This window comes from Ursus americanus, chromosome 14 (genome assembly GCF_024610735.1).
Source record: "Ursus americanus isolate L20-20 chromosome 14, mUrsAme1.1.p, whole genome shotgun sequence".
Lineage (NCBI taxonomy): Eukaryota > Metazoa > Chordata > Mammalia > Carnivora > Ursidae > Ursus > Ursus americanus.
The window spans coordinates 49,413,330-49,429,742 of NC_142140.1; the positions used below are offsets into that span (position 1 = coordinate 49,413,330).

General features: G+C 40.2%; 1 protein-coding gene and 1 pseudogene across 1 annotated transcript; one reads left to right on the forward strand and one right to left on the reverse strand.

The window, feature by feature from the left end:
- Positions 1-2,556: 2,556 nt before the first annotated feature.
- Positions 2,557-3,518, reverse strand: LOC123792294 (olfactory receptor 7C1-like; annotated as a pseudogene).
- Positions 3,519-14,967: 11,449 nt separating this feature from the next.
- LOC123792303 (olfactory receptor-like protein OLF4) lies at positions 14,968-15,900 on the forward strand. The gene has a single exon (XM_045797473.2). It carries the CDS (start codon positions 14,968-14,970, stop codon positions 15,898-15,900), a length of 933 nt encoding a protein of 310 aa, XP_045653429.2.
- Positions 15,901-16,413: the final 513 nt, after the last annotated feature.

Genomic DNA, 16,413 nt, shown 5'->3' on the forward strand with positions numbered 1-16,413 from the left:
TCTGTTCCCAGACAGGACAGCCGGAAGGAGTGAGGCATGGGTCCCCCAGCAGACTTAGGAATCCAAACACAAAAACCATGTCTCCTCCACCTGAAGGTTGAACGTGCCCAGGGGCTGCAGCCGAGGGGATATTTACAGCTCCTCTGTTTGCTGCATCTGTTCCCTATACCTGCTCATTAGACACTTTCCCCATTATTATTCCAATCCCTGAGCATGTCTTCTCATGGGAACTTACCTGCACTGAATGGAATTATTTCCTGTAGATTCTCTGTTCCCAAGGGACCAGGTTAGAATTCAGGCACATCCAATGTTTATTACACTTCCCTGACCTTGCCTGGCATCCAGAGCTCTAAGATTGAAATTTCTACGGCCCTGAGTGAATTTTTTTTTCCAAATCTAAGACTGATGAACCTGTCTTGACTGTGTTCCCTATGTCTGCAAAATATTGACTTGTGGTGGGAGCACAACTCCTGATAGCTCCAGAAGATTTTTCTTCCTTCTCCAAAAAGCAAACGTGTGTTATTTTCCTGTAAAACCATGGGTACAACAATCCTTGGATTCATAATTCTTTTGACAAATCAATTAGAAGTTCAGTGTTTTAATAGAAGTTAAAAATTGACATCTAGTCATTCACTACCAAAAGATTTGGTAGTTATAAGGGATCAATTTAGACCTTTTAATGCACCATGGGCTGAGCTCACAATCTTATATGGATAACCTGATTTATTTTGTGCAAAAGCCATTCTATGAGGATCATAAAATGATGAGCCTATTTGTAGAAATGTGACTTGGAAGTGTTGAGTGCTTGACCCAGAATTACGAACTGCATCATTAAGAAATGATGTGTTTTGATTGGAATGTTACAATATAGGACAGTGTTTCTCAGCCAGACACGATTTGGCCTCCAGGGGACACTTGAAATTATCTGGAGAAATTTTTGACTGTCATAACTTGGGAAGTGCTGTTACTAATTTGGTATGTCTAAAGTGGCCCAGAGAGTCTGAATCTGAAGTTCCCAGCCATTGATATTCCCTGTCTTGGTCTGTAGTCACTTTTGTGTGGCTCTGGTCCAGTGTCAGAGTCAGATGTGTTCTTCTCCCAGAATCCCCTGTACACCTCAGGTTTGACCTTAGGTGGTCAGACAAATTTACCCATGTCTCTTTTCTCTTATAACAGGAAATGAACCTGCCAAGCCTTTATTCCCTTATCTCTAAACAGGAGAAATTCCATCTAAGGTTTCAGTCTGAGAACTTAGTAATAATAAATCTCAGTGCGGGTTGTGATTAATTTCTAAGGCTTTGGCCCCCAGAGACAGAACATTTCTTAGCTGGGGAGCTGACTTCTAGAAATGTGCAATTACATGTTAGGGATTAAACTGTTATGATACTAAGCTATGGCTGGAGGCAGCATATTGTGATGCCCAACAGAACATCTGAATCAGGCAGCCCTCCCCAGACCTCAGAAGGGATGAGCCTTTTCACCACCTTGAGTGACCTAGAGCCAATCAGCTAGATACCATAAGCTCCACCTACTCCTCTGTAATAAATGGGAAATGATATTAATCACATAAATGTTACCGGAAAATTTACATGAGATAATGTGTATAAGCACTTAAACAGTGACGGCAGAGTACTATTATTATTTTTTGTTATCAATATCCATATCAATAACCAAATTTCTTGGAAGGCCTGGGTGCCTTACTCTGTTAACTGCCTGCCTCTTGATCTCAGCTCCGGTCTTGATCTCAGGGTTGTAAGTTCAAACCTGCTTTGTGTTCCATGTTGGCCAATGAGCCTACTAAAACAAACAAACAAAGACCAGATTTTTTTTCTAGCTCAAAAGTTTTCATTAAATCAATATATTTTTTTCCTGATCCTGACTGTATTTAACCACCCACCCATCTACTTTTCACTCAACAAATATTCACTAAGCATAAACTCCATCCTGAGAACTGTATTAAGCATTACAGTTTCAAAGTTAGGTAAGAGACCTTTCTGAAATTCAAGGAATCTATATTTTGGGTGAGCAGAGAAATTTAGTAAAGTTGGTGTCACTGGAAGGAAAGTGAATTAGATCAGGAAAGAAGGGGGGGGGAATATTTGAGTTGATTTTATTTACATGACCAGAGGAAACATCTCTGTAAATTTGTTTTTGGGACATTTCCAAAAATAGGCACATATCTCATCACTCTGAGGATAGATATTAAATACATGACATTTGACTTTTTTTTATAAAATTTTTTATTATGTTATGTTAGTCATCATACAGTACATCCCACGTTTTTGATGTAAACTTCCATGATTCATTATTTGCCTATAATACCCAGTGCTCCATGCAATACATGCCCTTCTTAATTTTTTAAGAAATCCAAACCATTACTGAAGATTACTGAGAAAATACCAGGTTGTATTCACACCAAGATATAACCTGAAGAAAAAGAGAGAAGGAAGACACAAAGAGAGAACATCTTTAAAATGTGTACACTTGAGGAAAAAATTAAAATAGTGGATGGAGGAAGCCAGGATCTCTGGGCCTCCATATTGTGTGCCCAGCTACTCAGGAGAGTCCTGTGATGGTCCTGACACTGAGAGGCACCCCCCTGCCAAGGAGCCTGCTCAGGGCCCCCTTCTTGACCACGTTCCTCAAGCCATAGATGAAAGGGTTCAGCATGGGGGTGACAATGGTGTACATCACCAAGGCCACCAGACTCGTCCTAGTGGATAAAGTTGCTGCAGAACTGAGGTATTCCCCGAGGCCTGTGCCACAGAACAAGGAGACCACTGAAAGGTGAGAACCACACGTGGAAAAGGCTTTGTACTTCCCCGCAGCTGATGAAATACTGAGTATGGAGGAAACAATTTGATAGTAAAACAACAGTATTACATGGAGAGGAATCATGGCCAGAAGGCCAGGTGCAGAATACACCACTATGTTATTGATGACGGTGTCAGAACAGGCGAGCTTCAGGACTTCAGGAAGATCACAAAAAAAGTGTGGGATTTCCATGTTTGTGCAGAAGGACAACCTCAAAATCGTCAAGGTCTCAAGCAGGGAGCCCATGACACTGATGCACCAGGACCTGAAGGCCAGCAGCCCTCAGAGCTGGGGGTTCATGATGACCGAGTAGTGCAGGGGGTGACAGATGGCCACAAAGCGGTCATAGGCCATCACGGTCAGGAGTACATTGTCCAGACATCCAAATACAGATGCAGAAAATGTCTGGCTGAGGCAGCCTGCATATGTGATAACTTTGCTCTGAGTCTGGATGTTCAGAGCATCTTGGGGACGGTGGTAGAGGTGAAGCAGATGTCTACAAAGGACAGGTTGGCCAGGAAGAAGTACATGGGGGTGTGGAGGTGGGAGTCTGAGAATATGGCCAGGATGATGAGCACATTCCCAGTGAACGTGACCAAGTACACGCACAGGAACAGCCCGAAGAGCATGAACTGAGTCTCTGACTTTGCTGAAAACCCCAGAAAGAGAAATTCTGCAGCATGTGTTTGATTTCCTGGTTCCATGTGGAGGAAATAGGTAGCGGAAAAGAGGAAAAAAGTCAGCATTCAATGACCATCCAGTGACAGCACAGAAATGTGATTGCCTTTCATTTCCAGCAAATGGATTAATAATGTACTACCCGTTTATAATTGCCATGGTTGGGGAATTTGAAATGCTTCCGTCCTTCCCTCTGTTGCCACTGCCATTTGGAAATGTAGTCCTAGTTCCAAAGCAGTCGTGCCCTTTATAGCCCAGCTACTCAGAGTGTGGTCCGTGGACCAGCAGCAGCAGCACTGCCCAGAGCTGCTTTGAATGCAGAGCCCCAGGCCATTTTCAGACTTGCTGAATCACAATCCACATGTGACAAGATCACAGGGGATTCCACTGTTCATTCATGACTGAGTTGTGCTGTTCTAGAACGTCTGTGGCTTCCAGTCTTTCAACTTTTATCTCCTCACTTTTATTTTCCTCTACACCTTCCCTCAAACCTTCTTACTTCATATGCAGGCAAAATTTTCTGCCATCTGTGTGGAGTTAACAATTTTCATCCATTGGCCTTAACTGTTCCAAACACCATGTAAGAATCCTGTATTTAATTTTCCAATGCAAATATTTGTAACTTTCACAATGATTTGCATTGTTTACATAACCAGAGTACATTATTTTCCATGTTCATTTTGTGACACTCTGTTCTATGTCACTGGAAAGCCAGCAACCTATTTTGTCTTTCTTTTATCTTTCAGTAGAATTTCTTTAAATATCACTTTAAAAGTAATATAAGCACTACATGTTACCCTGATGTTACATTTGGGCATGTTTTGTATTTAAGGTTAAGATTCAGAGCTTTGGTAAATATACATATATGCATGCACAAACGCTTTCAAAGGTAACTAATATAACGTAATAAAAAATAAAAAAAAATAAAAAGTGCTCACAAGATAGTCAATGGCAGAGAAAATGATGGCGTAGGAAATCCAAAGGCCCAATACTTCACGAAAGCATGGGGACAACTGCCAGTATCAAGGAATCTAAAAAATAGGTGATGATTTTGAACCAAGAAGTGAACCTTTGGTTCCTCATTAAATTCCCTTACAACATGCGTGAATCCATAAGCACAGGCATTCTTTCGTTAAGGGAGCACTTCCTTCTTCAGCTTTGGCCACCACTTTGAAGGAACAATCTCAGAATCCCTGAGCCGGGGTGTCTCCATACTCAAAGGGAATGAGATACACATTGGTTCAAGGCCCATTGAAATTCTGGTACCTTCATTCAGAGATATGCTGATGCCCCCTGAATGCACCCAACCTCACCTAAAACAACCCCAAGGGCATTCCCCTGGCTCTAATGTTGATCCGCTGAGAGAGGACACAAACAACATAAATCTCTTCAAGTGAGAGAGACAAAGGAAAACGACACCCACCTGAGGTCTGATAATAATATTTTCAGGTTACAAACTGCAGGGCACAGAAATCTGTCTTCTCAAATTTATACAAGAGCAGTGTGTAAAAATTACAAGACCTCTGGAAAATATTAATTTGAATATCAAAGTAGGGTCAGATGGTGACTTGTTATTTGGAGCCACCAAAATTACTGTTCATACAGCTGACCAAGATTGCTCCATTAGTCTTTACTACTCGGGAATCTGAATACTCTTGTGGCTCAGATGGGATAGGTACCTTTAACTTTGGTCAAGGTTTACTGCTGATTTTTTTTTTCAGCACAGTTTAATACCTCAACCATGATAATAGCAGTTCTGCCTCACCTCTCCTACCGTGTGGCTATTACCCCATATGTGATGCCTCTAGCCTACATTAAGAAACATTTCAAGTACCTTTAAATGTGTGTTGGATTCCTTGAATGGAATTGTCTGAACACATTTTTCCTGCCCTCACGCACTAGGACTTTCATGAGACTTGGGGAGATCACTGTCTTTGTCTTAGTGTCAAAAAGGATCATGCTTCTATCAAGCAATTATTTGTTTTTATGTTATGGATACTGTGACTCTTGTAACTGATCATTGTGCCAGAGATTGCCTATATGACATATTCATTCTCCTCTTCCCTGTTATCAGACCCTGCATGTATTTGGAGGTGGTCATACACCAGCTAAGACACTATATTTCCCATTTCTCTTTCAATCATGGACAGGTGGTGAAGAGTATGTGAAGTTATTGAATGGGAATACTGAATGCTTTTTGGAGGACTTTCCCTTTTCTATTTCCTCCTTGCCTAGAATTCACACCTGACACTGGGACTCCCACAGCTGATGTACCTTGGAAAACCACACCGTGTGGATGTGGAAGCAGAGGTGGAATGAACCCTTGTCCCTCATGTTGGCATAGAGACATCATACCCCTTCTTTGATGATGGAGACAAATTAACCCCTAATTGAGTATGGACACTTTTTCTTCTTAGTTTTTCCATTTACTCAGCCAAATTCCATCCTAACAGCACAAACTGAGTCCTTTGTCTTCACTGGAATTCTCAGAGTCCTACCAGGGGCCCCATTTTGTCAACAATGTAATATTTCGTGGTAGATATTTGGCTTACTCGTGTAATTATTCACCTGGTTTTAAGTCTTCTTTCCTTTGGCCACAGTATTTCTCTTGTCATATACTTTTTTTTTGTAATAATAGTTTTTATTATATTACGTTAGTCACCATACAATACATCCCTGGTTTTTGATGTAAAGTTCGATGATTCATTAGTTGCGTATAACACCCAGTGCACCATGCAATATGTGCCCTCCTTATTACCCATCTTGTCATATACTTTTAAGGTGTCTTCTTTTGTCCCAAGTACTATGTAGGTCCCTTAAAATTACTTTGGAATGTGTCATGTGAAAGAGTGAATGAGTGAATAAATGATGTTTTTCAGAGGGCACTGTGTCCTGCACACTCGATCCATCACATCTCTGAGATCTCCTTTTACTCACTCTTGTGCTGATGGGAAAAAGATCCACAGAATACAAGAAATATTGCCAACGTCAATCAGGCACCAGTTGGAAAGGGGCGATTCAGACTCACATCCGCCTGCCTCCAAGTCAAGGCTCTTCTCACTCTGCAGGGCTGCCTTAGGCATTCAGTGCTTCACAAATAAGGGGAAAGGCTAACACTGGTATAAAGCAGAACCCAAAAGGTGAGCAGACATAAGGGAGGGTTGGCTTCTGCTGCAGGAGGAGAGGGTCCCTGCAATGATGCTCTGACAAGAGAAGCAAGAAGAGTTGGAAAGGAATGAGGAGCAAGAATTCTCTGCAGACATGAAATGTGCAGGATCTAGAATCAATCCCATTACTTTATCTCATCAACCTGACCTTTTCCCCAGAAGACATTGTTAATAAAACTTTCCTTCCCTTCACACCATTTTCCCAGATTACTCTGGCTTCCCCTGATGCTTCACTCAATGGATTTGGCTCTACTGGTCCTTCCTTCCAAAGACAATTGATGTAGAAAGGACAGGAAATGGGGGTCAGGCGCTGGTCCTTTGGAGTGAGTGGACATCCAGAAAAGCCTGGAGAGGATGCTCTTAGCCTGTGGCTCATGAGCCGCAGGTGAGCTCTGCAGAGGGGGATGCAGAGGCTGAATTCTCAGAGCTCCCTATCAAATAAATTCCCTCCATGTTGCTCAATTCTCTAAGCAATTCAGCTCTCCTGAAGCCAAGGGACTCTAAGTAAAGGAATTTTTTTTCTTTCTTTTTTTTTTTTTTTTTGCCACTTCAGTCCCCATGTGTCCATCTTGGGAGCCAGGTGCATATTCCCTTTCTACCAATGGGTCCATTTCACCTGAAATGGACATCTCTCCAATGTTTATAACCACTCATGCAGGCACGTCAGAAAGACCACCCTGTGGGCCTCTGAGCTGCTATGACAGTGGGAGTGTCAGTCTCCAGCGTCTGACTCAGAGATATAGCCATCACCTGACCACATCCATCCCAACTAGGATCCTCCCTGGAACAGCATTCTGACTTTATTTTGAAAATTTCAGACAGATTCTGAAGAAAATGCATGAATCCATGCATTTGATGGATGGTAAAATTTTTGGCTACAGAGGTAGAGTTTTCTTCATACATCTTCCCCAGATTTGCTTATTCAGGTTTTCTTCTGGGGTAAATGCATTCACATCTTTAAACACACATGGGTATTTTATTCTGGCTGTATGCCCAGGTAGGGTATTCAGAACATTGATTTCCTATGGGGAAGAGTATTTTGCATGTTTTCTTGTTGTTGTTTTGTTTATTTGAGTATAGTAAACACAGAATGTATATTAATTTCAGATATACAACATAGTGATTTAACAAATTTATACACTATGGTACCTTCATCACAAGTGTAGCTGCCTTCAGTCCCGATGTATCACTGTTACAATATCATCGACTGCCTTGCTTACAATTAATCTGTTCAGATTTTTGATTTCTTCCTGGTTCTGTTATGAAAGATTGTACATTTCTAGGGCTTGTTCTGTTCCTTCTAGGTTGTTCATTTTGTTTGCCTATACTTTTAATATTATTCACTTATAATTCTTTGTATTTCTGTGGTGTCAGCTGTTACTTCACCTTTCTCATTTCTGATTTTATTTATTTTGTCATTTCTATTTTTTTTTCTACATGAGTTGTCTAAGGATTGTCAATTTTGCTTATGCTTTCAAAGAACCAGCTCTTGGTTTCATCTATTTTTTTTTCTGTTGAATTTTTAAATCTCAGTGTCATTAATTCTGACTGATCTTTATTATTTCCTTTCTTCTACTCATGTTGGGCTTTGTGTGTTCTCTGGGAAAGAGTACTTTGAATACAAAATCAGTACTTGATGGTGATTTACAGCAGGCATATCTAATGTGAATTGCCTTAATTTAATTCCATTGGTCCTATACATACAGACACCCTACTTTCTTTCTAGATAAGAGAGTTATCTTCTATCCATGTTCACTGTGAATCGGCTATACCAATGCTCCAGATTCTATCCTAACCCATGTTCCATTAGACTTTTTCCATTCAACTATAACACTGAAGTATAATTATATATAATAGACTCTCCCTATTTTAAGTATATAGTTTGACACTTGTGGTGAGCACAGCATAACATAAAGAGTTGTGTGTTGATTCAGTATGATGTATACCTGAAACAAATGTAACATTGTATGTCAATTATACATTTTTATCCTTTAAAAATTTTTATTTAAATTCAATTAATCAATATATAATACATCATTAGTTTCATATGTATTGTTTGATAATTTACAGTTGCATATAACAGCCAGTGCTCATCACATCATGTGCCTTCCTTAATGCCCATCACCCAGTTAACCCATCCCTCTGCCCACCTCTGCACCATCAACCCTCACTTTTTTCCCCTACAGTTAGGAGTCTCTCATGGTTTTTCTCTCTCTCTCTGACGGCTGCCTATTCAGTTTTTCCTCTGTGCTATTTTTTATATTCCACATATGAGTGAAACCATATGATAATTATCTTTCTCTGATTGAATTACATCGCTCAGCATAATACACTCCAGTTCCATCCTGTTGATATAAATGGTAAGTATTCATTCTTTCTGATGGCAGAATAATATTCCATTGTACATATATACCACATCTTTATCCATTCATCTATTGATGGACATCTCAGCTCCTTCCACAGTTTGGCTATTATGGACATTGTTGCTATGAACATTGGGGTGCAGGTGTCACTTCAGATCACCGCATTTATAACTTTGGGATAAATACCTAGTAGGATAATTGCCAGGTGGGAAGGTAGCTGTATATTTAAAGTTTTGAGGAACCTCCACACTGTTTACCAGAGTGGATGTATCACCTTTCATTGCCACCAACAGTGTAAGAGGGTTCCCCTTTCTCCGCATCCTCTCCAACATTTGTTGTTTTTTGCCTTGTCAATTTTTGCCATTCTAACTGGTATAAGGTGGTATCTCAATGCAGTTTTGATTTGAATTTCCCTGATGACTAATGATGTTGAGCATTTTTTCATGTGTCTGTTAGCCATTTGTATGTTTTCATTGGAAAAGTGTCTTTTCATGTCTTCTGCCCATTTTTTGACTTGATTATTTGTTTTTTGGGTGTTGAGTTTGAGAAGTTCTTTATAGATCTTGGATACTAGCCCTTTATCTGTAGTATCATTTGCAGATCTCTTCTTCCATTCTGTAGGTTGCCTTTTAATTTTGTTGGTGGTATCCTTTGCTGTGCAGAAGCTTTTTATCTTGATGAAGTCCCAAAAGTTCATTTTAACATTTGTTTCCCTTGCCTTGGAGATGTGTCATGAAAGAAGTTGCTGTGGCCGATGTCAAAGAGGTTTTTGCCTATGTTCTCTTCTAGGATTTTGATGGATTCCTGTCTCACATTGATGTCTTTCATCCATTTGGAGTTTATTTTTGTGTATGGTGTGAGAGACTGGTCAAGTTTCATTCTTCTGTATATAGCTGTCCTATTTTCCCAGCACCATTTATTGAAGAGACTGGCTTTTCTCCATTGGATGTTTTTTCCTGCTTTGTGGAAGATGAGTTGACCATAGAGTTGAGGGTCTATATCTGGCCTCTCTGTCCTGTTCCATTTTCTATGTGTCTGTTTTTATGCCGGTACCATGCTGTCTTAGTGATCACAGCTTTGTAATATAGCTTGAAATTAGGCAACGTGATATCCCCAACATCAATTTATTTTCTGATAGTTCTGGAAGTCAGAAGTCTGAAATAGGTCTCCTTGACCTAAAATGACTACCTCCAGAAAAGAGTTCATTCTAGAGGTCTGGGGGAGAATAGGTTTTCTTGCCTATTCCAGCTTTAGAACTACCTGTACTCTCTGACTCCATATGCCCTCCCTGTATCTTCAAAGCCATCAACAGGGCATCTCAAAATCTCTTTCTGACTCTAAGTCTTCTGCCTCCTTCTTCCACATTTGGAGGACCCTTGAGATCCATTGAGCCCACCTGGAAAATCAGAATAACTTTATCATAGGGTCAACTGTCTAACGATATTAGTATGATTTGTAACCTTAATACTCCCTTGCCATGACACAAGACATATCCAAAGATCTTGTTGACTAAGATGTGCAAATATTTTGTGGACATTATTCTGCCTACAAAGTCTTTTTCAGAGGTATATTTGATACCAACTTAGGGGCCTTCACTTTGATGAATCAAACACAGAATTTATTTCAGACTCCAGGGTAAGTACTTATAATTTCCAATAAAAATCACACATGAAGAGGATCACATGGCTTATTTATAAACATCACCCCAAAGCCATAAATGGTAAAGTAAACCCTCAACTAAAAAGATTCAATATCATTTCAAGGTGAAGGTAAAATGCAAGGAGGTCAGACCTCTGGAAGGCAGGCAAGTTCAGGAGAATGTGTATATATATCCGGCTTCACCTGACTTCTAATCTGGTCTCCCAGGAACAGAGTCTCAGCAGGAAATTTTCACTTTCTGAACAGACAAGTGCCCACTGGGAATGGAGTGCTCTGAGGTGGGAGTAACAATGGAAACAGCGCCTAGTGAGCAGACACAGGGAGCTGTAAATATCTCCTCTGCTGTAGAACGTCAGCACATGGATCCTTGGACTGGCCGGGACATGGTTGTTATTTTGTGTTCCTAAGTCTGGCAGAGGGACCCATGCTTCACTGCTTCCTGCTGTCCTGTCTGGGAACAGAGCTTCGGTCTCCATCATCAACCATCCAGGGAAGATTTTGGACCTTGACGTGGAGACACTTATCTTATAGACCCCATCCAGGGGAGTCTGAGAGCTCAGCAGGTATTTCAGGAAAGGATCAGAGAGAATGGAATCTGAGAACTTTTACCTGAGGTCACCTGAGACTAGGTAGACTCATTTAAAATTAATTTATATGACATGTTGAAATGCAAAGTGTCCATTGGACTCAGCCATACAGATATCATTGTTGACAATAGGTGGTGGGAATGGAAGTCCAGTTGGATGTGACAGAGGAAGGGTTGGGGGACCTAAAGTGGTTCCAGTGAAATAAGAACATATCCAAGGAGCTTGCAGCTAAGGGGAGCAGGAAAACAGAGTATTTGGCTTGGAGATGTGAGTTATGAACTTTTTCAGATGTGGTGTTTTTGCGTGTGTTCTGTATTTATAGAAAGCCCCAGAACCATGCAGGCAGCCAGTCCCTTGCAAGAGCAGTTTTTGAGACATACATTTCTCAGCATTTTCTCTCACACCTAGTATTTACATTAAAAAATAGTATTTCATATGCAAAAAAGGGTAAGCTAACTACCTTTACTTTGTAATACTTCATTACCAAGAGATGTGGAAAGGATGGAGACATTTGTGAGGTAGAAGGAAAAACTCAGCCAAATCTCTTCACCGGTGATAATCACTTATTTACGCACAGGAAGGAACTATATAGTAAACTTTTTACATATACTGAGGAAGGCTGTCTGCCACCCTAGAAGGGTGGATGCTGCTATCCCCACTATCTGAGTAGGATATTCACATTTGGAAGGGATTGCTTGTCTCTCCCAAGTTCAAAGATTGTATATGTGGTAGATCTGACATTCAAAACCTGGTTGTCTGATTTCAAAAGTTTTGCATTTAAAATCATTCAAAATAGTTTTTTTATTATTTTGTCTTAGAAAAAGTCCCTTCTAATGTTCTACATTGTGTATTTTCTGTTGTAAATTGTAGGTTTATTCCCTTTGCACAATTTTCTAGAGGGATATGCAATTAAAAAAATGTCTTGACATCATAAAAATACCACTCCTTTCTCATTTAGATACATTGTTACTTTTCTGTTTTGATAATTATTCTGGGCATCAGGGCTTGTGGACTGGTGCTGGAATGTTGCCAGAACCAGGGAAGCTTTCTTCTCATCACAGTCTCTCAGGAACCCCCTGAGCTTATTAGATCTACTTTACCCCCTGTGTCCATTCTTTCCTCTGTGTTTTGGCACTGCTTTCTATGTTTCTATAAATACAGGACACAAGATGATTGTATTAAATTGGAGCCCCAAGTTTCCATGTACTTGGGAGGCTTACTAGCTAGAATTTAAATACTATTTACACACTCTTCAGGATAAAAATAATTTGATGTTGACTGCCTTATATCATTTTTTCAAAATTATTGTGGCTGGGGGGGAGAAAAGCATGGTAGTGATGCGGTACCGGGAGGCCAGAGTGCACTGTGTGTGTGTGTGTCTGTGTGTGTGTGTGTGTCTGTGTGTGTCTGTGTGTGTGTTGTGGGGCATGAGCAGTCCTCAGGGCAATGGCACCTGAGTTCATGTTGTCCAATATGTGACCCTTAAATGCCAGAATGTTCACCAACAAATGGAGATAAGGAAGGGATCCATCTCTATTCACAGAACACCTTGGAACACAATTAATAAGATGCAAAGAACACCATGTGAAGGAGGGACTCCCTGTGTCTTGAAGTCCCATCAGTGGCAGGAAAGTCCCCTGGGTCCTCAACGTTCTCTGCCACCACCTCTCATCTCTCTTGCTCTTGCTCATTCCCTCACCGCACTGACTGCATGTTGAGATCTGCAGATCTGCAGTAAGTGCCTTCTGCAGGGCCTTTGCTCTGCTTTCCCTGCAGGGCACACCCCTCCCCCAGATATCCTCCTGCCTCCTGCTCAGTCTTTCTGGAAGCCTCTGTTAAAATGTCACCTTCTTGGCAGGTGTTCCTGAACTCCTATTAAAACTTAGAACGCTCCCATCCACTCCTTTATATACCACCATTTTTTTCCTTCAAAGCACCCGTCACTGTATGACATGGTATTTGATATAAATATATTTACATTACAGATATATATATATTTACATATATGTTTATACATCATGTATAAATATTTGCATATATATGTTTTGCATTTAAAATCATTCAAAATAGTTTTTTTGAATATATATATATATATATATATTTTTTGAATATATATACATATATATCCTTTTTCCATCATTGGATTGTATAGACTTTTCTAATTTTTTCTCCAAGTTTTTATTTTAATTCCAGTTAGTTAACATACAGTGCAATATTAGTTTCAGGTATAGAATTCAGTGATTCAACACTTCCATACATCACCTGGTGCTCATCACCACAACTGCCCTCCTTAAGCCCCATCATCATTTCACCCACCCCCCACCTACCTGCTCTCCAGCAACCCTTAGTTTATTCTCTATAGTTAAGAGTCTGTTTTCTGGTTTGCCTCTCTTTTTCTCACAGAATTTGTTCATTTGTTTTGTTTCTTAAATATCACACATGAGTGTAATCATGTTAATTGTCTTTCTCTAACTGACATTTCACTTAGCATAACACACCCTAGTTCCATCCAGGTCATTGGAAATGGCATGCTTTTATTCCTTATGATGGCTGAGCAATATTCCATTGTGTATATATATACTGCAGGCTTCTTTATCCATTCATCAATGGATGGACATTTGGGCTCTCTCCAAAGTTTGGCTATTGTTGATAATGCTGCTATACACATCGGGTGCATGTTTCCACTTTGAATTAGTATTTTCTTATCCTTTGGATAAATGCTTAGTAGGACAACCTACAGAATAGATGATATTTGCAAATGACATATCTGATAAAGGGTTAGTTTCTATAAGTATAATTAAACTCAATGCCCAAAAAACAAATAATCCAGTTAAGAAATGTGCAGAACAAATAATAGACACTTTTCCAAAGAAGACATACAGATGGCTAACACACACATGAAAAGACCCTCAATATCACTCATCATCAGGAAAATACACACCAAAACTCAATGAGATATCACCTCACACCAGTAAGAATGGCTAAAATAGACAAAACAGGAAACAACAGGTTTTAAAAAAAAAGTTAAAAATAGAACTGCCCTATGATAAAGCAATTACACTGCTAGGTACCTTCCCAGTGAATACAAAAGTGCTGATTCAAAGGGATATATGCACTGCAATGTTTAGCAGCAGTATTTACAATAATCAAACTATGGAAATATACCAAGGGTCCATTGTCTGATGAATGCATAAAGAAAGTGTATTACTCAGTCACAAAAAAGAATGAACTCCTGCCATTTGCAACAACATGGACGGAGCTAGAATGTACTAGGCTAAGCAAAATAAGTCAGTCACAGAAAGATGAATACCATATGATTTCAGTCATATGTGGAATTTAAGAAACAAAACAAATGATCATAGGGGAAAAAAGAGAGAGAGAGAGGCAAACCAAGACATAGACGTTTAACTCTAGAGAACATACTACTGGTTACCAGAGAGTAAATCAGTGGAGGAGATGGCGATACACGTGATGGAGAGGAAGAAGGGCAGCTGTTGGGATAAGCACCAGGTGATGTATGGAAGTGTTGAACTACTAAATTATAGACCTGAAACTAATATTAAACTGTAGAGTAGTTAATTGGAATTCAATAAAAACTTTAAAAATGAAAAAAATAAAGGGTAATAAGTAAATAAATAAAGCTCATTTGACTGAAAATTATTTTGTTATTTTTTCCTTCCTTGTAGTCTCCTCTACCACATGGAACCAGGAAATGATTCAGGAATTTCAGGGTTTCTTCTTCTGGGATTTTCAGAGGACCCAGAACTGCAGCCCCTTATATTTGGGGTTTTCCTCTCCATGTACCTGATCACTGTGTTTGGAAACCTGCTCCTCATCCTGGCCGTCAGCTCTGACTCCCACCTCCACACCCCCATGTACTTCTTCCTGGCCAACCTGTCCTTTGTAGACATCTGTTTCACTTCCACCACCATCCCCAAGATGCTGTGGAATATCCAGACTCAGAGCAAAGTCATAACCTATGCAGGCTGCATCACGCAGATGTATTTTTTCCTACTCTGTGCTGTGTTGGATGATTTTATCCTATCTGTAATGGCCTATGACCGCTTCATGGCCATCTGTCACCCCCTGCACTACACAGTCATCATGAACCCCCAACTCTGTGGACTGCTGGTTCTGATGTCCTGGATCGTTAGTGCTCTCAATTCTTTGTTACAGAGCTTAATGGTGTTGCGGCTGTCCTTCTGTACAGTCTTGGAAATCCCCCATTTTTTCTGTGAACTCAATCAGATAATACAACTTGCCTGTTCTGACACTTTTGTTAATGACACGATGATGTATTTTGCAACTGTGCTGCTGGCTGGTGCTCCCCTGGCTGGGGTCTTTTACTCTTACTTTAAGATAGTTTCCTCTGTACGTGGGATCTCATCAGCTGAAGGGAAGTACAAAGCATTTTCCACCTGTGCATCTCACCTCTTGGTTGTCTCCTTATTTTATTGTACGGGCCTAGGAGTGTACCTTAGCTCTGCTGCTCCCCAGAGCTCCCACACAAGTGCAGTGGCCTCGGTGATGTACACGGTGGTCACCCCCATGCTGAACCCCTTCATCTACAGCCTGAGGAACAGAGACATAAAGAGGGCTCTGAAAAGAATCACTGGGGTTCCAGTGATGTAAGGGCCCATTGTCCTGGGCTGAAGAAGTGCGCATGATTGCAGGGTCAGAGCCTCAGAACCAAGAATTGCCATTCTTCGATCAGGTTGTGGAAGTAGAATCTGCTCCTTCTATTTATTTTCTGGTGTTTTCATTTGTTTGACTTCAACTTCTCTATACACTTAAGTAACACACTTTATTTATCTTCTGCTTTGTCTGATACACAGTTTTCCTCTTTGTCCATTTCCTACCTTTTAAAAGTTTTTCCCGCCTTGGATAAAAACCATTTGGAATTCCCATTTATGTCATGGCATACCATTGATTTCTTGAGAATAATTCCTACACAGTCAACATATATCATCCCAAGTAATTTTCTCTTATTTAACTAAAAGGATAGTCATGAGTAATATTATTCATACAGAAAAAAAGTAGGTTGCTAACCAATGCCATTTATTAAATTTTATAATAAGGGAACCTATGAGACCCCAGTTTTTCCCTTTTATGTATATCAGTACATTGTACATCACTGTCTCCACT

Bases quoted from the DNA above. Each gene is read 5' to 3' on its own strand.
- LOC123792303 (XM_045797473.2), top strand. From the start codon at position 14,968: ATGGAACCAGGAAATGATTCAGGAATTTCAGGGTTTCTTCTTCTGGGA.